Raw genomic sequence first — 22,593 nt, forward strand, 5'->3', positions numbered from 1 at the left:
GGCGGGCGGAGCGGCCGGGAGGGGCGGAGGCGAGGCCGGGCACGCTGCGCCGCGACGAGCCCTTAGCGGCTTCCGGGGGCGCCGGGGCGTGCGGAGCCTTCGCTGCAGGCGCGGCTCTCGGGAGCGCCCGATTCCCTTAGCCCGATATTGGCCTTTTTAATGGCAGATTTCTGCTCTATTATTCTCCGGTTGGGGATGGGTTAAACGCCGGCGATGCGAACGCAAAGGGGCTGCTGAGCCGTTGCCTTCCCCTTTCCCTCGGCCCTTGGGCGGTGCCGGCACCCGCAGCACGGGGACCCATCAGCCGCCTCCTTTGGGGCGGTGGTGCTGGGGCAGCAGCGGGAGAAGCCCCCGAGCATCTTCCCCTTGCAGAGCCCCCAGCCAAGCACCCGCGGCTCCAGGGCCGGGAGCATCCATGGGGCAGCATCCACCGGGCTCCGGGGCTGTGGTCCTGGAGGGCTGAAACCCAACAGAGCGGACAGGGTCCGGCCCCAAACCGGCACCACCCTGCTCGCCTTTGTTCTGCTTTCACAGCACATCCTCCAAGGAACAGCTGGGATGCTGCCGTAGGAGCCTCCTGCTCCAATGCCACCGGCAGAAGGACAGGGAACACTTTGCTGCTTCTCCCTTCCATGATTTCTTAACCCTTAGCTCTGGTTTTTATAAGGAAGCATCTCCTAAACCAGCCCCACACAGTGTTGGGTGTCCCAGCAGCTCTGCACCGGATCTGAGGGGCTGCAAACCTTATGGGTACATTAACATTCAAGTGTCACCCGGCTATGGTGTAACCAAGGCCCCATCCTATCCCCATGGGCTGCTGGAGCTTTTCCTTCATCCTCCATAGTGGGAATTTCTCTCCCTCCATGAATGCAAAACCCATGCAGGGGGGTCACCAAGTGATGCTCTGAAGCAAGGGGCCTGGAGAAGCAATTGCATCCAGGCTGCACCAGTCATAGTTCGAGACACAGGGACCTCTGCATTTCTTCTACCCTATCCCCAGGCCCTTATACAAGAGCCTGAGCGAGATCCCATCACCCTCATCCCATCGGGAGAGGTGTCCTGTGCTCCTGCGGGTTATCTGGATGCATAATGGGGGGGAATGGACCCATGTCCAGCATTGAGCTTGTGGGTTCCTCTGGGGTTTAAGCACAGCAGAAACCCAAAGCAGAGGGTCTGGTTTCACCTCATGGGTCAAAACAAGGCCCAAAGCACCCACAGCATTTCCTTGGCAATGGCCAAATCTGCTCAGCTCAGGCAGCTCCTAAAGTGCCAGGAAAAGGTGAAAAGCCCTGATGTAAACCCACAAAACCCAATCCAATGGCTCCGGAGCACCTGGAGCTTCCTGAGGAATCAATTGTAGGTTAGAAAAGGTCAATAGAACGTGTCAAGTGCTTCCCTAGGAGGTGAGGACTCCCTCTATGTTCCAGGTGGGAAATGCACCCACGTTTGGCTTTTGTTCCCTTTTCTGTTGCAAGGAAGCACCTCAATGACCTGATCACTCCCTGCAAGTGCCTGAGAGGAGGATGGAGCCAGGAGGGGCTCTGCTGCCAAGGAACAAGGGATGGGACAAGAGGAAACGGCCTCAAGCTGCACCAGGGCAGGCTTAGATGGAGATTAGTGATGGGGACCCCAAATGTGGGCATCATTCTCCTGCCAGCGCAGCCATCACCAGCCCTAACCCAGCACCTCTGCTGCTGGCCTCGACACTGAACCCATCCTCATCCTCCTCACCTCACCTGGACCAGCCCCAACCCACAGCGACACCAAGCCCATGGGACCCCTCCTGTCACCCCATGGGGGGCATCCTCCAGCTGCCAGCCCCAGAAGGATCACAATGGAGCAAAGCAGCAAAGAGCCCCTCAATTTAACTGATTCCTCCCCAGTTTTAACCTCATGAGCCCCATGCCACAAATCCCCCTGAGCTCCTTGGATCGCTGTGAATGGATCCCTGTTCCTCTGGCTCATGTTGAATGGATAGAGAAATTAAAATGCATTCACACCATTCTCCCTCCGTTGTCTCTTATCTGGGTGTCTCGCGAGCAGCCTGGCACATTACAAACCCTTCAGCATTGAGCCTTTGTAGCTCGCAAAATTCATAATTAACCAAAAACTTCTATTCACTTGTTCATGTAATTTAATTAGTTTCCCATTAAAGAGACACTAAAATATCCTCTATTTCCCAACAGAGCAAATAATTGTTTTCTATCCTCTTAGAAGTTATCGCTTGCTTATTGTAACTATCACAATTCATTAGGAGCCTCCGAGCAGGGGGGGGACGAGGACTGGAGGAAGGACAGGGAGGTAATGAAAGGGGGTGGCAGGACCAGAGGTGCCCTTGGCTGAGCTAGGACCTCCCAGTGATGCCCCTGTTGTGCCCAGCAGCCAGCACAGGATTGTCCCACCCTGGGTACCGCATCTGCATCCAGCCCGGACCTCCTGATGATGCTGGCATTGCTGAAGGGTGAAGGACTAGGATGGGGATAAGGATGCAGGGTCTCCCCCATGGGAAGCAGCAGGCAGGAAAGCAGCTCTTATCGCACAGAGGCCGTTTATCTGGATCCCAGGAAGGATTTAATTTACAGTGGAATTCTCTCCAGCAAAGACCTCCCATGGAGGAATGAACCTGCTTCAGAAAACCATTTGCTCTGTGCTTGGATTATGCCTTGAACACTTTGCTGCTGTGATGCCCCAGAGCTGGCGCAGCTCTGGAGAGGGATGGGAGCCAAGAGGGGCCCGAGGCAGGGACTGGGAACCTTGGGACAAGGAACTGGTGGGAAAAGCAGCCCCAAACCCCCTAGAGCTGTGGTAGCTGGTACAGAGCATCACCCTGACCCCAAGGCCTGGTCCTGGCCCTGACAGTCTGGGGGGCTGTGAGTACATGGGGGTACGCATGGGTACAGGTATGAATGTGCACACGCAGGGGAGTGTGCATGGATACAAGCATGTCTGCACCTGTGTGCATGTGTGTGCTTGTGTATGCATGTATTTGTGGTGGGCTGCATCCCCAGAGCGTGAGCAGCAGCTCAGGGAGGGGATCCTGCCCCCCTGCAGCCCTGATCCAACAGCACAAGAGGGATGTGGAGCTGTTGGAGTGAGGCCAGAGGAGGCCATGGAGCTGCTGCGAGGGCTGGAGCAGCTCTGCTCTGGAGCCAGGCTGAGAGAGCTGGGCTGGGGCAGCCTGGACAAGGGAAGGGGAGACCTGAGAGCAGCTCCAGTGCCTAAAGGGGCTGCAGGAAACCTGGAGAGGGGCTTGGGACAAGGGCCTGTAGGGACAGAACAAGGGGAATTGCTTGAACCTGCCACAGGGGAGGCTGAGATGAGCTCCTCCCTGTGAGGGTCCCTTCCAACCCAAACCACGCTGTGGTTCTATGGAGTCAACATCTGTGGTTTCCCTGGGATGTATACAAGTGCTTGATTTAGTGTTGGACATTGAAGAGTAAACCAGAACAACAAGTCCCACACACAGAGCTCTTGCAAAAAGCCATCTATTTCAGTTTTCACTGTATAAAAAACCCAAGAGAAATGGACAATATACAAACCACATGGGGACCTTGAACAACTTTGACCAATTTCAAGCCATCTGGGGAAGGGTTTTATCTTCTGTGGTACAGCCAAAACCAAATTCCTTTCAATTCCTACCTTTACTTCCTCCCCACAGGAGGGAGGTTGGCAGGAAGCTGTACAGTGACATTACAGCCTGAGGAGGGCAGTTTGTCACATTGAGCTGCTTCAACGTTTTCCCAGTGCCATCAGTGTGAGGGGGTCTGGTACCAGCAAGAGGCAAAGTCAATCCCACCTCTGTAAACCAAGGATCACGGGTCCCATCTCCTTGTTGGCTTCACTGGATCTCCCCCATGTACAGCCTTTTGTCACTGGATGCAGAGAGAACTGAAGGAGAGAGATGGGGAAAGGGGGTATGTTAAACACAACAGTTTGGGATCTCCACAAAACACACAGAGCTGGAATTGAGCTCATTTCACTTGCTGCTGGTGAGCTACGAAGCCAAATTGCATTTGCTCCCCAAAACCACCCCATGGAATTGCTCCTCTGACCACTGCACACCATGGTTGCCATTCCCCCAGCCCCAGACAGGCATAACCACACACTGCCTGCCGTGTCTGAGCAGGAAGGCAGTAAAAGGAGGTGTATGAACACACTGGTAGTGCTCTGGAGCATCCCCAAAGGGTTGCTTCCACAGGCTGGATGCTGCCGGGGGCCTGCAGGCCGCTAGAGGGCACAGCCTGTCCAGGGAAGCCTCGATGGTGATGGGAGTGATCCAGACCAGGGGAAAGGCAGCTCCAAAGCACCACCTCCACCTCGGAAAGGCTCTTCAGAGGATTCAATACACAAGAACAAGCCAGAAGCACCACTCTTGACACTGGTAATGGCTTCATTTGAGCCCAGGAGAGGTTTGGTTGTTTCTATGTGAACTCACACACTGCTGTGTGTCACTGAGCATATAATCCCAGACTGGCTTGGGTTGGAAGGGAGCTTAAAGCAAGCTGCTCCAATGGAAGGTATCCCTGCCTGTGGCAGGGGTTTGGAACTGGATGAGCTTTAAGGTCCCTTCCAACACAAACTGCTCTGGGATTCCATGCAATCTGTGTGAGGCTGAGGGCTCTGGGCCACAAGCAATTGTGGGGCTGTTTCCCAGAGGATGAGCAGTTCAAGCAGCAATGAAACCATTGCCCCTTCTGGCTTCAGGTGGAGAGCACTTACTAATGGGTTCCTCTGGATGGAAGGCCAGCTCGTTCACTGAGCCAGCGTGGCCTGGAAGCTTGTACAGAATCCTCCTGGATGTGGTGTCCCACACGTACACAAACCTGCAAGAGAGGCATTGTGAGTGCACTGAGGAGGGAAAGCAACTGCCCCCTCCAATGGCTCATCCCTGCACTGGCTCAGCACCTGTCCTGACACAGATCCAGCTCCTGGTGTGGAAACCTGCAGCGGAAGGTTAGATGGAGCTGAGGAACAATTCCTGCCCCACAGGGTGCTCAGGCATTGGAACAGGCTGCCCAGGGCAGGGCTGCAGGCACCGGCCCTGCAAGTGTGCACACACCATGGGGACAAGGCCTCAGTGCCATGGGGCAGTGGTGGCCTTGGCAGGGCTGGGGAATAGTTGGACTGGATAAGCTTGAAGGGCTTTCCCAATGCATTTGGTTCTGTGGTTCTAACCACTGAGGAGTTATTTTGTGCACAGACAAATGACACATTTATTTAACCTTGCTTTGCTTTCCCAGCAGAGCCTCCTCAAAAGCAAACTGAACAGCTCAGAGACGGCAGAAGGATTTGCACAGCCCTGTCTAACCTGTCCTGGGCCCTGGCTGCCTGCTCTTCCCCATGGAACAGCACCAGAGAGCTGCTGTCAGACCTCAGAGCTACACCAGCATCTGCAGAACTAACCCAATGGCCCAGTGCTTGGAGGGACACAGGCGTCCCTCCACCATGGGCTGCAAAGGAGTCACAGCTCAGCCACTTGCTGTGACAGCTGCCCCACTATATCTGGCCAGTAAGAGCTAAAGTTCTCCCTCTCCTCTATCAGAAACTCATTAATCTGCTGATTACTGCTGCAAGTCCTGGCCTCCAGCCTACAGGAATTCCTGTCTCTGTGGCACTGAGGGTGCGTCTGGATTTGCTCCAGTGGCAGTTGGTATCCTTCACAGTGACCTTCAGTGTCTGGCATGGACCCTCTGCTGGCTTCCTCCCTCTGCCCCTTCCACTCCTCGGCTGCTTTAGTTTACAGAATATCTCATTGGAAAGCCCAATATGTGCTAATTTAGCCAGGTTTTTAGTTCTTGGTACTCATGAATTAAAGTAAGGATCAAGAGTGATCCTTGGAACACCACTGCTACCTCCTCCAAGCTGCCACACAGCAATTTAACCACTTCATGTGGTCCTCAGCAGTATAACCCCACACCACACACACTTCCCAGCCTCCCTGCGTCCTGAAGAGTCTCCCAAGCACCTGCTAGACTGACCACATGGGTCCTAGTCCAACATCAACCATGCTCCTCTCATCTGCTGGTGCTGAGGTGGGATCCCATGGTTGAACATAAGCAGTAATGCAGACCCCTTGGCAGCTTTTGACAATAAGAACATTTTACAACTGTGCAGTGCTCCTCCACTGCCACAAAGGCAACAGAAACACATCACTGTAGTGAAAAAGGCAGCCAACATGACCCAACTCATTCCAGGAGTGCCTGAATTCATGGTTAACAGGGAAGACAGCAGCAACTCACCTGTCAGCTGAGCCCCCTGCGATTTTGCTCCCATCCGGGGACCAAGAGCACCTCAGAAGGTTCTAAAATGAAAGAACAAGCATGGATCTGTTTGCAAAGGAAGATTGAGCCTTCCCCTTCTACCCGAGTTAAGATCACCATGAGACTTTCAACATCACGAGCACCACTTTAATGGTCCCGAGGAGAGGGTAATTACAGATTTTGGTTTATGGCTGGCACCATCCAGTGCCTTGTTATTTCACACCAAGTAGGTAGTAAATGTGGAAAATACTTAATTTACAGCTAATTACAGTGAAGTGAGCAAAGAAAGCTGGTTACTGTGGTTTTAATTGGAATCCCACTTTGTGCATTCATCTGTCTTTGAGTTCTTATTAAAGCCTTTCTGGTTGAAACTTGAAGAAACAATTTGGAGAGCAGTCAATAGCAGCAGCACTTCACAACCACCACGTTCTGCTCTGCAGGACACTCACCTTCTCAAAGTTGTGCACGTTGCCCTGGAAGATCTTCACACATCTCTCCTTAGGGGCGAAGGGCCGCACGTCCCAGATGCGAACTGTAACACAGAGTTCACAGTCACCAGCTGAAGGGGGCACAGGGCAGCTTCAGGAATGCTTCTTTCCCTAAGACATGCTGCTAATGAGCAAAGCTGCTTGTTCTCTCCATAGAATCCTACAATCACAGACTGGTTTGGGGTGGAAAGGAGCTTAAAGCTCATCCAGTCCCAACCTCTTGCCACGAGCAGGGACCCCTTCCACTGGAGCAGCTGCTCCAAGCCCCTGTGTCCAACCTGGCCTTGAGCACTGCCAGGGATGGGGCAGCCACAGCTTCTCTGGGCACCCTGTGCCAGCGCCTCAGCACCCTCACAGGGAAGTTTTCACAAGTATCTCCCCAGAGGCAAAGGGAAAGCAGCAACTTCCCCCTGCAGAAAGCTCTGCTGTGAAAGGTAAAACACAGGCATTTATAATCACACCAAGACCCCACCAAGAGGGGGAAAATCCAAACCAACTCTTACACAAATGAGGCACCATCTCCTCACATGAACCTTCTCTTTGCTCTAACACTCCATGACCACGGTGTTGAGCAGCTTCACTGAACACCCCCAGGAGACAGTTTGGAATCTGCTGTCATTCCCACTGCAGGGAAGGAGCCAAACCTCCCTGTCATGAGCCAGGCTGAGGCTGTATTCAACTGTGTGCAAACAACGTGTGCCACAGTGTGTCCTCCCTGCCCCTTGGAGCTGTGACAAACCCTACGCTGCAGCTGCTCCTTCCCTGCAAAGGACACGACTGTCACTGCTGTAACAAGAATTCCAGCTTTATCTCTGGAGCCAGATTCCCTTCAGCTTATCCCCACGGCTGGATCTTGTGTTTGTACATTGCACAAGTTGAGCTGTTCCTAAATGTGGTACAAAGCTGGTGCAAGAGAGCAGCCCTTGGCTGCTGTGCCCTCGGAGCAGGTAGGATGTACCTGTGTTATCCATGGCGTTGGAGAGCAGGTAGGAGCCTTCGGAGCTCAGGCTGAGGCCTGTCACTGAGTCTGCGTGTCCTCTCATCGTGTAAGTGAGCTTGTTCTGGCGCAGGTCCCACACCTTCACACACAACAGAACCACAGTTTAGCAACGAGAACTGATGGTTCCCAAGTGTTTCACACAGGTATGGATCCCAGCAACCATCAGCTTTTGATTCCAGCTGGGGAGGGCTGAACGGCTAAAATAATAGACTAGAATTCCATGCGTGTATTAGGAAAAGTGGAATTTGCCCCTTAGAACATGTTCAGCCACCAAGTTTAATGTCAGCAGCCCCCCACATGCAGGGATCCCTCTCCATCGGGCTAGAGCTCCCCCAGCTCCCAAATTCCACTGACTGATGGCACAAAGCAGTTGTTTAATCCCCCAAATTCCACTGTTCTCTCCCAAAGCGGAGCAGAAGGAACAGTCCTCCTGCTGATGCTGCACTCAGTGATGGCTCTGTGACAAGCCCACGCTCCCCACACCTAGCTGAGGCTGGAGCCTGAGGCTAAAGGGCCAGGCAGACAGATTAAAGCATGCAGTATCAGGAGAATCTCAGGCACCAGCTGAATGAAACCCTGACCTGGCTCTTAAATAAGAACTTTCCACACTAGCAGGTGACAAAGTGAGCTGCAAAGTGAAGCAGAGGTCACAGAGTGTGGATGCGTCACCATGTTTTCTTTAGTTTACCTCATATATGGCTCTAGAGCCTACAGGACAGGCACACGCTGTCAGAAGAGCAGCATTCCATGTCTGCTCCAGCGAGTGACAGCAGCACTGGGACACCTGGCCAGGAATGCCAGGGCTGCCCAGGCTGTCACATGCCAAAGAGCCCTGGAGCAACTCCCTCAGAGCATATTGGCCCTAAATCAACAGTGAGGTGAGACACAGGACATCCACATGGTTCTTGTGACTGTAAAATTAACCAACAGGCTTCCACATTTGGCCTTGAGGAATGGAAGACATGATGGGGTGGAAAAGGTGTGTGTGGTTGGAAAAGCAGGCAAGGATAAGGGTGTTCTACCTTAATGTCGTTGTCGATGCCTCCAGATATGATCTGATCACTGGTGTCATTGAACGTCACAGCCAGGACCTGGTATGTGTTCTGGAATGTCTGGACAGCAGCTTTTTTCCTGATATCCCACAGCTGAAAAGACACAGCACTTGCAGTAAGAGGTGCACAGAGATATTTCATGACAAAATGACATGCAGTTGCATGGATGCATAGAACCATAGAATGGTTTGGGTTGGAAAGGACCTTAAGATCACCCAGTTCCTACCCCCTGCCACACGTGGCAGAGACTCAAGAGTGCTCTCCTGAACTCCCTCTTTAAACCTCAGGTCTCTATAACCCCCCGAGAATTACAGTAATAAAGGAGCAATCAAATTTGGTTTCAATGTCTTAATTTCTCCAGACCAAGTTGTTACCTGAAGGAATGAGAACAGTGACGAAAGGCTCGACTGAACCCACTGAAATAGGAAAAGCCCCACATTCTTTCAGAGATCCCGTCTTTCAGCCCAGACTATCCCCTCCCACCACACACTGACCTTCACTGTCCCATCATCACTGCCTGTGCAGACGAGCTGGGGCCCTCGCCTCGCTGGGTAGCAGGAGTTCACGAAGGATGTGTGGCCCTTCAGCCTCTTCACCCTCTCTCCAGTCTCACTGTCCCACACAGCCACTGTTTTGTCTGTGGATGCTGAGAAGAGCATGCTGCAAAGGAAAGGCACTGTGAGGATCCCAATTTCAGGAACACTTCTCCCCTGCCACCTTTTTAACTCTCAAGTTGTGTGATCGAAGGTGGGAATAGGCCATGGAGAAGAATGTCCTTCATACACCAGGACAAAGGTGGTATTTCAGAAGAGGCTGACTGGTGGTGGGGCAGCTACACTGGAGGCAGCCACATTTCTAGATACATAGACATGGGTTTTCTGCTTTCTCAAACACTGCCTGGAAGGAAAACTGAGTGGTAATGGCTTAGATGCAACAGTGGAATGGTCTTTGAAGCTAACAAATATTCTCTGAATACCAAAATCAAGGCTACTAGTGATGACTCCACATCCTTTGCTCAAGCCCAAGCTGGCACCATTCCTTGTCTGGGAAAGCCACACCACAAGCATTGGCCACATGAGGAACAAGCAAGGGATGGCGGTGGGACTCCAGCCAGCAGAAAGCACCTTTAGAAAGAGCTGTGAGTGAGGCCAGGTGCCACCAGCACCAGCTTACCTGCCATCAGTGTTGTAGTGCAGCTCCATGACGGCCCCGCTGTGCCCCTTCAGGGTGGCGTAGTTATCACAGTCCCCGTAGACGTTCCACAGCACTGAGGGCAAGGAAGGGAATTGGGAAGAACAGGAAACATGGGAACAGCTCCCTGCTGCAAAGGGCAGGTCTCCAGGAATTCAGCAAAACGAGCTCTGTATCATCACCACAATCATCACCAGCAGGGATGAACAAAGAACATTGTGTGAGTCCCAGGAGGACAGAGCTGATTTATGGGTCTAGATCAAGCTGAATTTATGAAGAAAGTAATCTTCATCTCAGCAACCCACAGCATGAAAGGCTGTGTTTCTGCAGGGGGCTGCACACCAAGCTGTGAGCCCCATCTGAGTGTCCTGGGATACAGAATCCTAGAATGGCTTGGGTTAGAAGGGAACTCCAAAGCTCATCCAGTTCCAAACGACAGCCATGGGAAGGAACATCATCAATGAGATCAGGCTGCCCAGAACCGCATCCAGCCTGGCCCTGAATGGCTCCAACTTGTGCCAGTGTTTTACCACCCTCATTGTAAGGAATTCTTTCCTCACATCCAGCCTGAATCCCCCCTCTATGAGTTTAAACCCATCACCCCTGGTCCTATCACAACAGGCCCTGCTAGGAAATCTCTCCCCATCTTTCTCATAGGCCTCTTTTAACAACTGAAAGGCCACAATAAGGCCTTCCTGGAGACCTCTCCAGGCTGTCCTAGCCCAGCTCTCTCAGCCTGGCTCCAGAGCAGAGCTGCTCCAGCCCTCGCAGCAGCTCCACGGCCTCCTCTGGCCTTGCTTGTGTGTCCCTCTCATGCTGCTGGACCAGGGCTGCAGGGGGGGTCCCCCCAGAGCACAGCAGAGGGGCAGGATCCCCTCCCTGAGATGCTGCTCATGCTCCTTCCTCACACCCCTCGGGTGAAGCTCAGGACCCACTAAGATGAGGGCTCCACCCCAGCAGCCTGATGGACAAGCCCCAACCCCATAGAACCAGCACTGGCTGGGACCCGGTGCCTGCTACTCACAGATGAGCCTGTCGAAGCCAGCAGAGGCCAGTGTGTTGCCGTTGGGGTGGAACTTGCAGCAGTAAACCTCCCCCTCGTGCCCTGAGAGCAGCATGATGGGTGCCTGCAGTGAGGAGCAGCGCGGGGGGCCCTGTGGGGGCAATGGGGAGAGGGTGAGAGTGATAAGAATCATGAAAGCACAGAATCAACAGGGTTGGAAAAGCCCTTCAAGCTCATCCAGTCCAACCATTCCCAGCACTGCCAAGGCCACCCCTAACCCATGGCACTGAGGACCTTGTCCCCACGCTGTGTGCACACTTGCAGGGCCGGTGCCTGCAGCCCTGCCCTGGGCAGCCTGTTCCAATGCCTGAGCACCCTGTGGGGCAGGAATTGTTCCTCAGCTCCATCTAAACCTGCCCTGGTGCAGCTTGAGGCCGGTTCCTCTTGTCCCATCCCTTGTTCCTTGGGAGCAGAGCCCAGCCCCTCCTGGCTCCATCCTCCTGCAGGCACTTGGAGGGAGCCATCAGGTCCCCCCTGACCCTTCTCTTCTCCATCTGAACCCCCCAGCTCCCTCAGCCCTTCCCCATCACACTTGTGCTCCAGACTCATTGCCCTTCTCTACCCCCATCCATCCCCTCAATGTCCCTCTCGCACTGAGGGCCCAGAACCGAGCACCGGATCCGACCTGCGGCCTCCCCCCCCCCCCCCGTACCGCCTGCAGCAAGGCCCCCGCCGGGGGCTGCCCTCCGCCCGCCTGCCCCGGCCCATCCTGGCGCGGCCGCTTGGCCGGCACAGGCACGGGCACGATCGCGACGTCGGCGCCGGGCGGGGGGGAGGCCCCGGGGGCCGCGGCGGGGCCCGGAGCGGGGCCGGGACCGGGACCTCCGCACGGGGCCTTCCGCTTCTGCTGCTCGATCATTGCCGTCCGCGGAGCGCCCGCCCGCCTCGCGATTGGTTGGTGGGGCCTCGTCCTGCGGCGCTGATTGGTGGAAAGCAGCGGGATGACCCGCCCACCTCCTTCAGGCTTGGATCCGGCGCGCTGGTGACGGTAAGAGGCGCTGAGGGTGGGGGGCGTGTTCCGTGCGCTGATTGGCTGATGGGGAGGGAGCCGCCTAACATGGGCAACGCTGAGTGGATAAAAGCTGACACCCGGCAGTATGGAGCCTGGGGATTGGAGGAGTGGGAGGTTCTTCAAGGTGAGGGGGGTGTGTGTGGAGGAGTAAGATGGCGGCGGGCAGGAGGTGCGGGCGCTGACGGACCGGCCGTCACCGTGGGGTCTGGGCAGGGCCCGGCCTCGGCTCCCAGCCCCGGTGAGAGCCACGGAGCACACGGGGCAGCGATCGGACAAGGGGTGATGGGCATAAACTAACACGGGAGGGTCCGGAGGGGGATAAAGAAGCTCTTCCCTGTGAGGGTGCTGAGCGCTGGTGCCCGGAGGAGCTGTGGGTGACCCATCCCTGGCAGTGCTCAAGGCCGGGCTCGGAGCACGCTGCTCTATGGACCGTGTTCCTGCGCACTGAGTGGAACTGGATGAGCTTTAAAGTCCCTGCCAAGCCAGGCAATGAAACACCCACTGTTGTCTATAAATAAGTGTGTCTGCAGGTGCTTTCATGTATTAATCAGCTGTTTCTTTCTAGGGACCTCCCTGTCCCCCGGTGATGGATGTGAATTCAGCTGCTGTGGGGCAGCAGGAGTGACGCTCACCTGGACAATACAAGGCTGCAGCCATGGAGGTGCTGCCTGAGCTCTACTCCATCTTCCAGGGAGAGGTACTGAGGGCATTGCCTGTGGTCCTGAGGAAAGGGCAGGCTGTGGCGCCTTCATCTCTTGGTCTAGTGGAAGGTGTCCCTGTGTGTGGCAAGGGGTTGGAGCTGGGTGGGCCTTAAAGCCCCTTCCCAACCCAAACCAGGCTGATTCTGTGATAAATATGTATGTGTACATATACCCAAGGTGCTCATCTGACTCACATGGAGTGCTTGGCTGACTGTACCCACTCTCGACTTAACCAGCATTGCTCTAACCTGCTCTGATACCTAAACCTGAAGGAAAGCAGGAGAACCATGTGGGCTTCTTCTTGCCTGCTCTAAGCTGTGGTTTGCAAGTGGGTGTTTTGTCAAGGGCTTAGTGTTGCTTTTCTCCCCAGGTTGCTGCAGTGACAGAATATGGGGCCTTCATCAAAATCCCAGGCTGCAGGAAACAAGGTTTGTTGCTGTGCTTCTGCTCAGCTGTGGTCTCACATTGGGTGTGTAGCTGTTGTCTGTGACATTAAAGGCATACTGGTTTTTAGCCAAAGTTCAGGAAAAAGGTATTTTTAATAAACTGGGAAGAAGCTGGTTATCTCAGAAGGTATTTGTAATCTGATGGTGAGCTTGAATGAATACTGCAGTGACTCTGAAGGCTTTTTGGTACCTTCAGGATGTTCTAGAGAATCATTTGAAGGTATTGGGCAAACTACAGTAACCTCTTGCAGTTTGCTGCGTTGCCCAACTGAGTTCTTCAATGCTTCATGAAGATGAAACGAGCATCCAGCCCACTTGGCAGACTGCAGGTCTAGAGGGCAAAACTGAGCATCAGTGGAGACTTGGCTTAATTTTTCTCCTTTTCTTCCAAACCCATGCCCAGGCCTTGTCCATAGGACCCACATGTCCTCCTGCCGCGTGGATAAACCCTCGGAGATAGTAGATGTTGGAGACAAAGTGTGGGTGAAGCTCATTGGGAAAGAGGTATGGTCATTCTTGTTTCCTCAGTGCAAACCCACTGAGAGCTGTACTGAGGGGCTGTGTTTCTGGTGCTGTGTTGGCATTTGAGGGCCTCTATTTTACACACAGGCGAATTCTCTTTACCTCCAGACATGACTTTGGGCACAAGGCTTTGGTGACTTGCAGCAGAACAGGGACTTCAGCAAAGCTTTTGGCTTAAAATCCCCTGGAAGCCTTCACACACCTCGTAGCTGAGTGTCCTGGGTTAGTGCTGGCAGTGCTGGTGAATGGTTGGACTTGATTTTAAAGCTCTTTTCCAACCTGGCAGATTCTGTGATTCTGTCATTCTATATTTGAGCTTGTCTTATGACTGAAGTAGCTGCTGAACAGAAACAGGTTTATTGGCTACAATACTAAATGCAGCTACAGACTGACAGAACAAAAGCACTTTGGTGCAGTAACCCTTGTGGTGCTGCTCATTGCTAACCAGACTTCTCAATAGGCCTCCAGACACAGGGCATTAGTTAACAACGTTGTCATGAATCCTCTCTTTCAGATGAAGGATGACAAGCTGAAGCTTTCCCTCTCCATGAAGGTTGTTAACCAAGGCACAGGAAAAGACCTCGATCCAAACAATGTTTCCCTTGAGTAGGTAAATCTATTGAGCAGGATCTGACAGACCAGCCAGGTTGCTTCTGCCTTGTCCTCCTGTCATACCCCTTTTAGAGTTCCTCTCCTTTGGAGGGTGGGAGGCCCTGCCTCAGCCTGGTGATGGTTGGCTGAAGGCAATCCCTTGGTTACACTGCCTAGAGGCAGGAGCTGGAAAAGGCTGCAGCAAGTTCCAGCCCTTCACACTGCAGCAGGATTTTCATTCCTGTGTCATGGTGGGCATTAACTTGTGCAGGAAGGACAGGTTGATCCAGCTGGGTGTTTGTCTCACTTCACATACTAGGAAATCAAATTGTAACTGATTGAGTGTTTCAGAGCTTCTTTATCTACTTTTATAGCTCTTTTCTTGTCTTTTGATATCTTTTGCAATTCAGGATCCCAGCCTGGTCTGGATTGGAAGGGACCTTAAAGCTCATCAAGTCCCACACCCTTGCCACGCGCAGGGACCCCTTCCACTGGAGCAGCTGCTCCAAGCCCCTGTGTCCAACCTGGCCTTGAGCACTGCCAGGGATGGTGCAGCCACAGCTTCTCTGGGCACCCTGTGCCAGTGCCTCAGCACCCTCACAGGGAACAGCTTCTGCCTAAGAGCTCAGCTCAGTCTCCCCTCGGGCAGGTTCAAGCCATTCCCCCTTATCCTTTGGACAGGCCTTTGTCCAGAGCACCTTGTAAAAAACAAAATGACTTTATTTTCACACTGGGCAAGTTACAGATGTGTGTTCACATACCAAATAAGATGTTAGCATAAAGGATATATCTGCAGCTCCCTGTGTTTGCCTGCTTTGTGCAGAGAGCACCCAGTTCCCCTCAGAAGCAGATGATGATGGGCAGTACACTGTTAGGAATGTGGTGTGTTGTCATGAGCTCAGCTCCATTATTTGGCTTTACAAGTGGGACTTTTAGAGCAACATTTGAAAACCACTGTGTTTAGGTTGTGTCCATGTAACTCTATTTGTTTAGAGATGAGAGTGGATTGAAAATGGAACTGTCCTTCCCTTTCCAGTCAGGATGAGAGGAGAAGACGCACATTCAGGGACTACACGAGTCAGAAGATCACATTGGAAGCTGTCCTGAACACCGTGTGCAAGAAGTGTGGTTGCAAAGGTACGTGTATGGGCAGCCTTGTTCCAGCTAGGTAATGACCTGTAGGCTGGGTTGTATCCACATCCTGCTTATGGTGCATGTAAGGGCTGAGTTTTGCATCCACAGGCCTTAGAGAGCTCTGTTCTCTGTCTCTTACAAAAAGGGAAGACTTGGTTGAAATTCCATAGAAGTCACATTTGAGCTTCCTATAGAGAACTTTCCTGCAGGTCCATACAGGATCCCTTCTCACAAGATGTGTGTTAATGTCTCTTGTTAATGAGGCCTTGTTCTAGTTTGGCAGTTGAAGAAATACACATGTGCTTTCACCACAGAGCCACAGGGTAACTAGTTAGTGCTGTTCTGGAGAAGGTTAGTAGCAATCTGGTTCTCTGCAGTGGTGGGTAACTGTGTTTGAAATACCATTTTAAAGAATCCCCTAAACTTTAAACTGGATTCTGTGTGTTTCCAGTCTGGTTTTTAACAGTGATGTCCCCTCTAAGGGGTGGGCAGATGCAGCTTCCACTACAACTGTGTGTAGGGCAACTTTGATGTCTCCAGAGTAGAAAGGATTGAAGCAGAACAAGCTGCTCTCCTCATTGCCTGTGGCTTTGGCCTCATTACCAGGTGCCTGTCACACCAATTTGCTCTTTCCCGTCCACCTTCCCTGTTTAAGCCCCTGCACAGACACGTTTCTACCAGTTGCCCTGTTCAGACAAGAGCATCTTAGTGTTTTGCCTGACTAATCTTTCCAGAATGACCTGGGTTGTGTTTACTCCTGGCTTGTTTAATCAGGGCATGTTAAACTAGCTGAGAGGCTGGGTCAAAACGTGGGTTCTCTGATTGTGATTTAATAAGCTGATCATTGGCAGCGCTTCAGGTGTCTGAAATAGAGTTTTAACAAAAGAATAACAGTAAAAGAGAGGTGGCTTTCTCCTTCAAACACTCTTTTCCAGGTCATTTTGCTAAGGAGTGTTATGTGCAGCCTGGAGGTACCAAATACAGCCTCATTCCAGAAGAGGAGGAAGAGGAGGTGGTGGCAGCAGGACATGAAAGACAGAAAAAGACCAGCCTGGCTGATGAGCCTTCAAAGAAAAGGAAAAAGGTACGAGGTGCCCTGCTGCTGGCCTGGAATAATGAGACACGTTTGTCCTGTGTGACTACATCTGAGTTGCTACAGCCCCGTGGCTGTGAGCAGCCCATTCTGGGCTGAGGAGGTGGCTCAGTTTCAGAGCAAAGCAGCAAACTCTGCAGTCTTTTGGGTAATTCTTATACTTTCTGCCTTTATTCTTGTTACACCATCTTTAAGGTGGTTTTGTGCTGTAACACGCAGTCCTCAAAAGGTATTTTAGTGAGAAAAGGGTTATTTTTACCCTGCTTTTTGTGAGGCTCTATGGAAATTGCTCCAGTTCCCTGAACCTATTTCCCAGTTTATCCTCTCTTCTCTCCCCTCTTGCCATGCCCTGTCTTTAACCTGCACTGGCTGTCCCCTACAGCGGGTGGCCTGACCCAGGCAGTGCCATGTGCTCTGGGCTTATCTGCCCCCACGGTGGGGGAAAAGCACCAGTTGTGTTTGCACAGGTAGCACGCTCCACTTCAGGCTCTGCAGCAATTCTTGTCCATGGGAAAATGTCAAGAGATAAGAGACCTTTTCCATCCAGTGTTTGAGCTCTGCTTTAGAGCTGGTATAAAACATAGGGGAAGCCTGAATCCAAACCAGGAGCTGGTCAGTGTGCTTGTGTTCATTTGCTGCCTATTTTGCAGTTGTTTGCCCAGTGCTGCTCTGGATCCAGTAGCAGCAACAGGATCACCCTTGAATGTAGATCCTGTTGCCTGGTTCCATCCCGAGCTGTTCAATCTGGGACCTTAAAGCTCATCCAGTTCCAACCCCCTGCCATGTGCAGGGACACCTTCCACTAGAGCAGTTTGCTCCAAGCCCCATCCAGCCTGGCCTGGAACACTGCTTGTGTAACTGTTACTTAAATGTTATGGGGGGAGAAGCGGCACTGAGGTGTGCAAACAGCTCCTTGTTGTACCAGTGCCTTTCCAGTGGGCTGGGGATTCCTGGTGGAGCCTCTCCCTGCTGAGAGACTACAAGAGATCTGGGTCACTATCCTGAATTTAATAGCTTTTTTTTTTGGGGGGGGGGGGGTTGGATTAACAGCTTTGCTCTCAATCCTGCTGCTTCCTTTGATCCTCTTCCCTTCTCAAGGAGGAGATCAAAAGTTTTCTGATGTTTTCCAGTGCTGCTTTGAGCTTTCTAGAGGCAGGATGTGGGATCCTCGATGTGAATAGCTCCCTTGTTGTCTTGAGTGCCTGCTGTGAGCTCGTCCGGGAGCCTCCTTGTGCTTCCCTGTTTGCCTGGAGCCCCGGGGGAATTACACACAGTAGAAATAGCTCATTCTACCTAGTGCAAGTTGTCTCATCCCATCCGGTGCTGTAACATGAATGTAGAGTTTCATTTTCAGATGAGTAGACAGGGAACTGCTCTTTACCAATATCCCTTCAATGTCATGGCAAAGGCATGAACACTTTTGGCTGCTCAAAACCAACACTTTTGCCTTCCTTGATCTGATCTTTCCTTGCAGTTTCTGCATGCTCTTTCCTCTCCCCACAGAGGTACTCTGGCCTCATAGAATCATGAAATGGTTCATGTTGAGAGGGACCTTAAAGCTCCTCCAGTTCCAACCCCTGCCACAAACAGGGACACCTTCCACTTAGAGGAACTAAGAACTTTTGCCTAAGAGCTCAGCTCAGTCTCCCCTCAGGCAGGTTCAAGCCATTCCCCTTGGCCTGTCCCTACATCCCTTGTCCCAAGCCCCTCTCCAGGTTTCCTGCAGCCCATTTAGGCACTGGAGCTGCTCTCAGGTCTCCCCTTAAGAACCAGCCCAGCTCTCAGCCTGGCTCCAGCAGCACATGGCTCTGTCCTTTCACTGTACTCCTTGGGTCCCAGGGTGAATTAGCTCCCATGGGAACCAGCAGCAGGACTATGCTGAGCTGGTGTGGGAGGCAGGGGTGCTGAGAGACACGAACCCTGCCCATTCCTCTTCCTTCCCTTGTCTTTCAAGAGCAGATCCCCTGTGTCAACTGTAGGAGTAACCCCTTTAGTTTAACTTCTGCAAAGCCTCCCATCTTCTGCTCACATATCCATTGATTGACTCACCCCTGGAGTAGTTTGGAGATGGTTGTTGGAACTGTAGTAAACGGGACCTGTGATGCCTTCTGGGCAGACTTGCTGCTCCTCCTCCCACCTGGAAAAGGCTTGCAGGCATTCTCCTTGCAGATGTTTCTTCATGTCAAAACCACACCTCTCTTTGTTGTTTGCTCAGTGACCTGTGGCTCATCAAGCCTCAGCCCATTCTCCCTTGTGGCTGGTGCTCGTTTTACCAGTTCTTACATGGCATTAGCTTAGGGCCCTGCTCTCACACATTGTGCTGTTTTCTTACTGTCCTCTGTACTTCCCTGAACTCTGCATTTATCAGTGCCATAGAGTGGGTTCTGTTCATCACATTCATTCTGACTGGACCTTCAGCACAGGGTGCACTAATGCCTTCAGATTCTTGTTTGGAATTAAATGGTTGGGGGTGGAGTTCTGCATTTTTGCTTGTTCTTGTTAAGTATAAACCCTCCCAGAAGCATCACTGGCACCTTTGGAGATGCACAGAGAGAGATACCTGGAAATCCATCCCAGTTTTTCACAAGGACGCAGGCATAAAGTCTCTGAATGAGGCCATAGCTCCAAAATGTGTAAATGCTTTGGAGAGCTCTGGACACTCCTGTCTTATCTCAAATACCTTTACAAGGAATGAACTGCTGGAACGTTCTCTAAGCATAGCTTGAGGCACCTTGCCTTGCAAAGGGCTGGAGAGAGCCTGATGGGTGTTGGGGTCCCCTTTAATTCCAGCTTTTTAAATGTAAATGATCCTGCCCCTCTGCTGTGGGATGGGCAGACCCCCCCCTGCAGTCCTGGTCCAGCTGGGCTGGATCCTGACACTGCTGCTATTCATAGAATAGTTGTCCAAAGCCCCTCTCCAGCTTTCCTGTTAGGACCCCTTTACCCCCTTGCCTGCTGGTTTGCTCCCTGCAGTATCCATAGCCCAGCTCACACTCATGCGCTGCGGTGCTTCCATTGCTGCACAGAAAAGGCTTTCCCTGTGCTGCTGTGAGCACTTTGCCTGTAAGAAGTCCCTTGAAAGGGGACAGGGAATGGGTTGGTTTTTTCAGCGTGCACAATGTCCACGTGTGTCCTTCCATTCCCCCTGTAGTCCCGAAGGAAAGGCGTGTGACATCCTGTCCTGTCTTCAGCCTTCCCATGGTGAAGAAGTTTCCCAAGCTCCGGAATGGAACTCTCTCCCTTGCTGAGGTCTTGTCAAACTTTCTCACCATGTGCACAGGCTGGAAAAGCTTGAGAAAGTTCTCCTTGCTGCATCCCTTTCTCTGGAAGATTTAACTCTTTACCAGCCTCTTCTAAAGACTGTTACAGCTTCCTTCTGCCCTGCATCTGGGGTGGGGGACTTTGTAATGTGGTCTTGTCTCATGATAAAATGCAGACACTCCAGTTTTGGTGGTATCCATGACCATGGTGCTGTTGTGGAACTGCACAAACCTGTTCCCTGCCAGGGGTCTGTTAGGTGTGGTGTGAACTCACCTCTGCTCTTCCACCTCCCTAAAGGAGTTGCTCTGTCTCATGTTAAATAAGCTGCTGCCTCCCTCCTTTCCTTTTTGTGGTCCCTCACTGCTAACCACTGTGATTCTCTGATCACTACACCAGGAAAAGCCTTGGTAAGGCAGATGGAAAGCCAAGCTTCCCACCACCTCTAACTGCAAGAGGGTGAATGATGAGGGATGTTCAGAGCAGGGCCCTGCACAGGTTTTGGGAAGCAGAACCCAGTCCCAAACATAAAATGCACCCATGTTCTACATTCCCCTGCAGAGCAGAGCGTAATGGGAGAAGCCTAGAGCCCCAAGCCAAGAACTCTGCTTCCTTTCCTTGCCAACAGTGTCCCCAACAACCTCAAGGGTATCCTTGGGCTTGCAGAGTGTTACTGGGAGAGGTTTGCTGTATGACCTCTGCCTTGGCAGGGATGCTGGGGCCGTGCCCTCATTTCACAAGCAGAAAGAAGCAAGTCCAAGGGCACAGTTACACCAGTCCCAGGACAAGGAGTCCTCAGGGAAGTCACCTCCTTGGCTGAGCACACCACAGCCCTCAGGAGCTAAGCCAAGGGAGACAGAAGGAACCCGTGATTACGGGAGGGAACAGTGGCAAAGAGCCAGATACACGAGAGACCTGAGCAGCCCAGAATGATTGGGGTGGGCAGCTATTTCCACCTGCTCCAGCACCACCAGATGAGCGCAGGGCTGGCCATGGAGGGTAAAGGTCTGCCACCAGTTTGCACTGAATCATGAAATGGTTTGTGTTGGAAGGGGCCTTAAAGCTCAGATCCTCTCCCCAGTCCTGTTTGCTAATCAGATACCCACAACTTGCAGTGCTGCACCATTAAATAGCCTTTATCTGCTTTGGGATGCTCTGCCTGATGCCATTCCAGTGGGAGATGTGTACCATGGTGCTCCTCTTGGAGTAATCTCCACCTGGGAGTCAGATGCCTCCACATGGAGGGTTTAGATCCACTTCCAGCTTCCTCAGGAGCTTTATTGCAGCACCAGCCATTCTCATCCTGCATCTAAACCTCATTTCTTGAGCTCTGCTTATCTTTTGCTTCAGGGCTTTGCAGAAGTATGGCCCAGAGGCTCAGTGCTGCTGTGCTGGGCAAGGGGGAGACTATGCAATCTGCCTGGAGGTTGTGCAAGGGCTTGCACAAAACCCTGGCCCCAGGGAGCCTCTGACTGGCACTGCTTGGGCTTGGGCTTTCCCGAAAGGGGAAGGGTGTGTTGGGAGTGCTCCAGCACGTCTGCACATTGCACTGCCTGCTCTGGGGCTGCTGGAGATGTGGGGATGGTGCTCACGCCCATGTGGCTGCTGTACAGACCCGTTCTGTTGGCCAAACAGCTGCATCCTGCCAACGTCTGTTAGCAAGAGCCTCAAATAACAGAGCAGGCTCTGCCTGTGGAGCAGGGGCTCCCTTCTTGTGACCCAACTAACAGTTTTCAGGCTGGGATTTACACCCTGACACCCTCCTCCGCTCACTGCAGCTTGGACAGAGCAGTAGCTGAATCCAGCCTCATGGGTCAGAGCTGAGAGCACATCCCAGGTAGGAATGGGCTTGCCCCTGTCACAGCTTGTCACAGGGCTCATTGCAGTGTGTCTCACTGCCCCGGTGAGCAGAGGTGACAGGCTTCCAACCTTAACTTGTTCTTTGCTTTCTAGGAGAAGAAGAAGAGAAAGAAGCGCAAGCATCAGCCCTCTTCCTCCTCCTCCTCATCCTCATCAGCTTCAGACAGCTCAGACTCAGACAGTGATGGGGCTCAGCCAGCCAGCAAGAGGAGAAAGCACTCGAGAAAGGGCAGCAAGGCCCAGAAGAAGAAGAAGAAGCAGAAGAAGCACAAGAAGAAGGCCTGAGGCTGAGCAGGCTGGTGGGGTACCAGCAGTGTGAGCCCCTGATGTGTGCACCACGAGGCGTGAGCAGAACTGAACCACACAGCCACCATGGGATCGCCTCCATCCGTTTTGGGATGCTCTTCCCGATGCCTTTCCAGTGGGAGCTGTGTACCACAGTGCTCACCTCAGAGTGATCTCCATACACCCCTTCCTCAGCACCAGGCCTGGCTGCAGCCTCCTGTCCACTGGTGCTGCTCATTCATTGTCTGTGAAAGGTGGAGCAGCTCAGCCGTGTGTCCTGTGTCCTCCCAGTGCAGTGCCTCTTGGCTTTAGGCTTAAACCCTCCCCTGGCCTCACTCGTGTTGGCTGCAAACATTGGGAGTGGAAAAGTAAGGAGCAAAGAGGTGAATGGAGGTGTTTTAAGTAAACATTAACTGTGGTGTGTTGGCACCATGGTAAGGGATGGAAAATAAACCTCTCCCCAACCTCCAGCTGCACTTTGTACCTGCTCTTGTCCTGTGTATGTGTTCTACACTTGGTCTTGGGCAGAGAAAGAGTCGGGGTAGGGGTGTGGGAGGGGGTGAGGCTTGTATTAAAGGGGTTGGTAGGTCCCCTGTGTGTCCCAGCCAGGCAGATGTGCACATGGGAGCTGTTGCTC

At 52.6% G+C, this 22,593-nt stretch overlaps 2 protein-coding genes across 3 annotated transcripts; one reads left to right on the plus strand and one right to left on the minus strand.

The window, feature by feature from the left end:
• Positions 1 to 3,469: 3,469 nt before the first annotated feature.
• SNRNP40 (small nuclear ribonucleoprotein U5 subunit 40) lies at positions 3,470 to 11,913 on the minus strand. Its single transcript, XM_034069422.1, has 10 exons — positions 11,707 to 11,913; positions 11,016 to 11,145; positions 9,974 to 10,067; positions 9,295 to 9,460; positions 8,771 to 8,893; positions 7,707 to 7,827; positions 6,710 to 6,792; positions 6,240 to 6,301; positions 4,720 to 4,823; positions 3,470 to 3,888 (listed from the first exon to the last, which is right to left on the minus strand). The coding sequence occupies exons 1-10, from the start codon at positions 11,911 to 11,913 to the stop codon at positions 3,839 to 3,841; spliced, it is 1,140 nt and encodes a 379-aa protein (XP_033925313.1). The 3' UTR covers positions 3,470 to 3,838.
• A 285-nt stretch (positions 11,914 to 12,198) lies between these two features.
• ZCCHC17 (zinc finger CCHC-type containing 17) lies at positions 12,199 to 22,426 on the plus strand. Of its 2 annotated transcripts, none has more exons than XM_034069324.1 (8): positions 12,199 to 12,304; positions 12,632 to 12,763; positions 13,138 to 13,195; positions 13,617 to 13,717; positions 14,250 to 14,341; positions 15,363 to 15,463; positions 16,396 to 16,544; positions 21,765 to 22,426. In XM_034069324.1, the coding sequence occupies exons 2-8, from the start codon at positions 12,722 to 12,724 to the stop codon at positions 21,954 to 21,956; spliced, it is 735 nt and encodes a 244-aa protein (XP_033925215.1). In that variant the 5' UTR covers positions 12,199 to 12,304; positions 12,632 to 12,721; the 3' UTR covers positions 21,957 to 22,426. The 2 variants fall into 2 exon arrangements, with proteins under 2 accessions (XP_033925215.1, XP_033925216.1); XM_034069325.1 differs by having other exon boundaries at positions 12,217 to 12,235.
• Positions 22,427 to 22,593: the final 167 nt, after the last annotated feature.

Source organism: Melopsittacus undulatus, chromosome 14 (assembly GCF_012275295.1).
Source record: "Melopsittacus undulatus isolate bMelUnd1 chromosome 14, bMelUnd1.mat.Z, whole genome shotgun sequence".
Lineage (NCBI taxonomy): Eukaryota > Metazoa > Chordata > Aves > Psittaciformes > Psittaculidae > Melopsittacus > Melopsittacus undulatus.

Coding starts and splice junctions, on each gene's coding strand:
- SNRNP40 (XM_034069422.1), bottom strand. CDS start 11,913: ATGATCGAGCAGCAGAAGCGGAAGGCCCCGTGCGGAGGTCCCGGTCCC. Junction 6,302..6,709: donor ACGTGCACAACTTTGAGAAG/GTGAGTGTCCTG, acceptor CTTTCATTTTAG/AACCTTCTGAGGTGCTCTTG. Junction 4,824..6,239: donor GCAGGGGGCTCAGCTGACAG/GTGAGTTGCTGC, acceptor CCTCTCTTGCAG/GTTTGTGTACGTGTGGGACA.
- ZCCHC17 (XM_034069324.1), top strand. CDS start 12,722: ATGGAGGTGCTGCCTGAGCTCTACTCCATCTTCCAGGGAGAG. Junction 12,764..13,137: donor ACTCCATCTTCCAGGGAGAG/GTACTGAGGGCA, acceptor TTTTCTCCCCAG/GTTGCTGCAGTGACAGAATA. Junction 13,718..14,249: donor TGAAGCTCATTGGGAAAGAG/GTATGGTCATTC, acceptor CCTCTCTTTCAG/ATGAAGGATGACAAGCTGAA.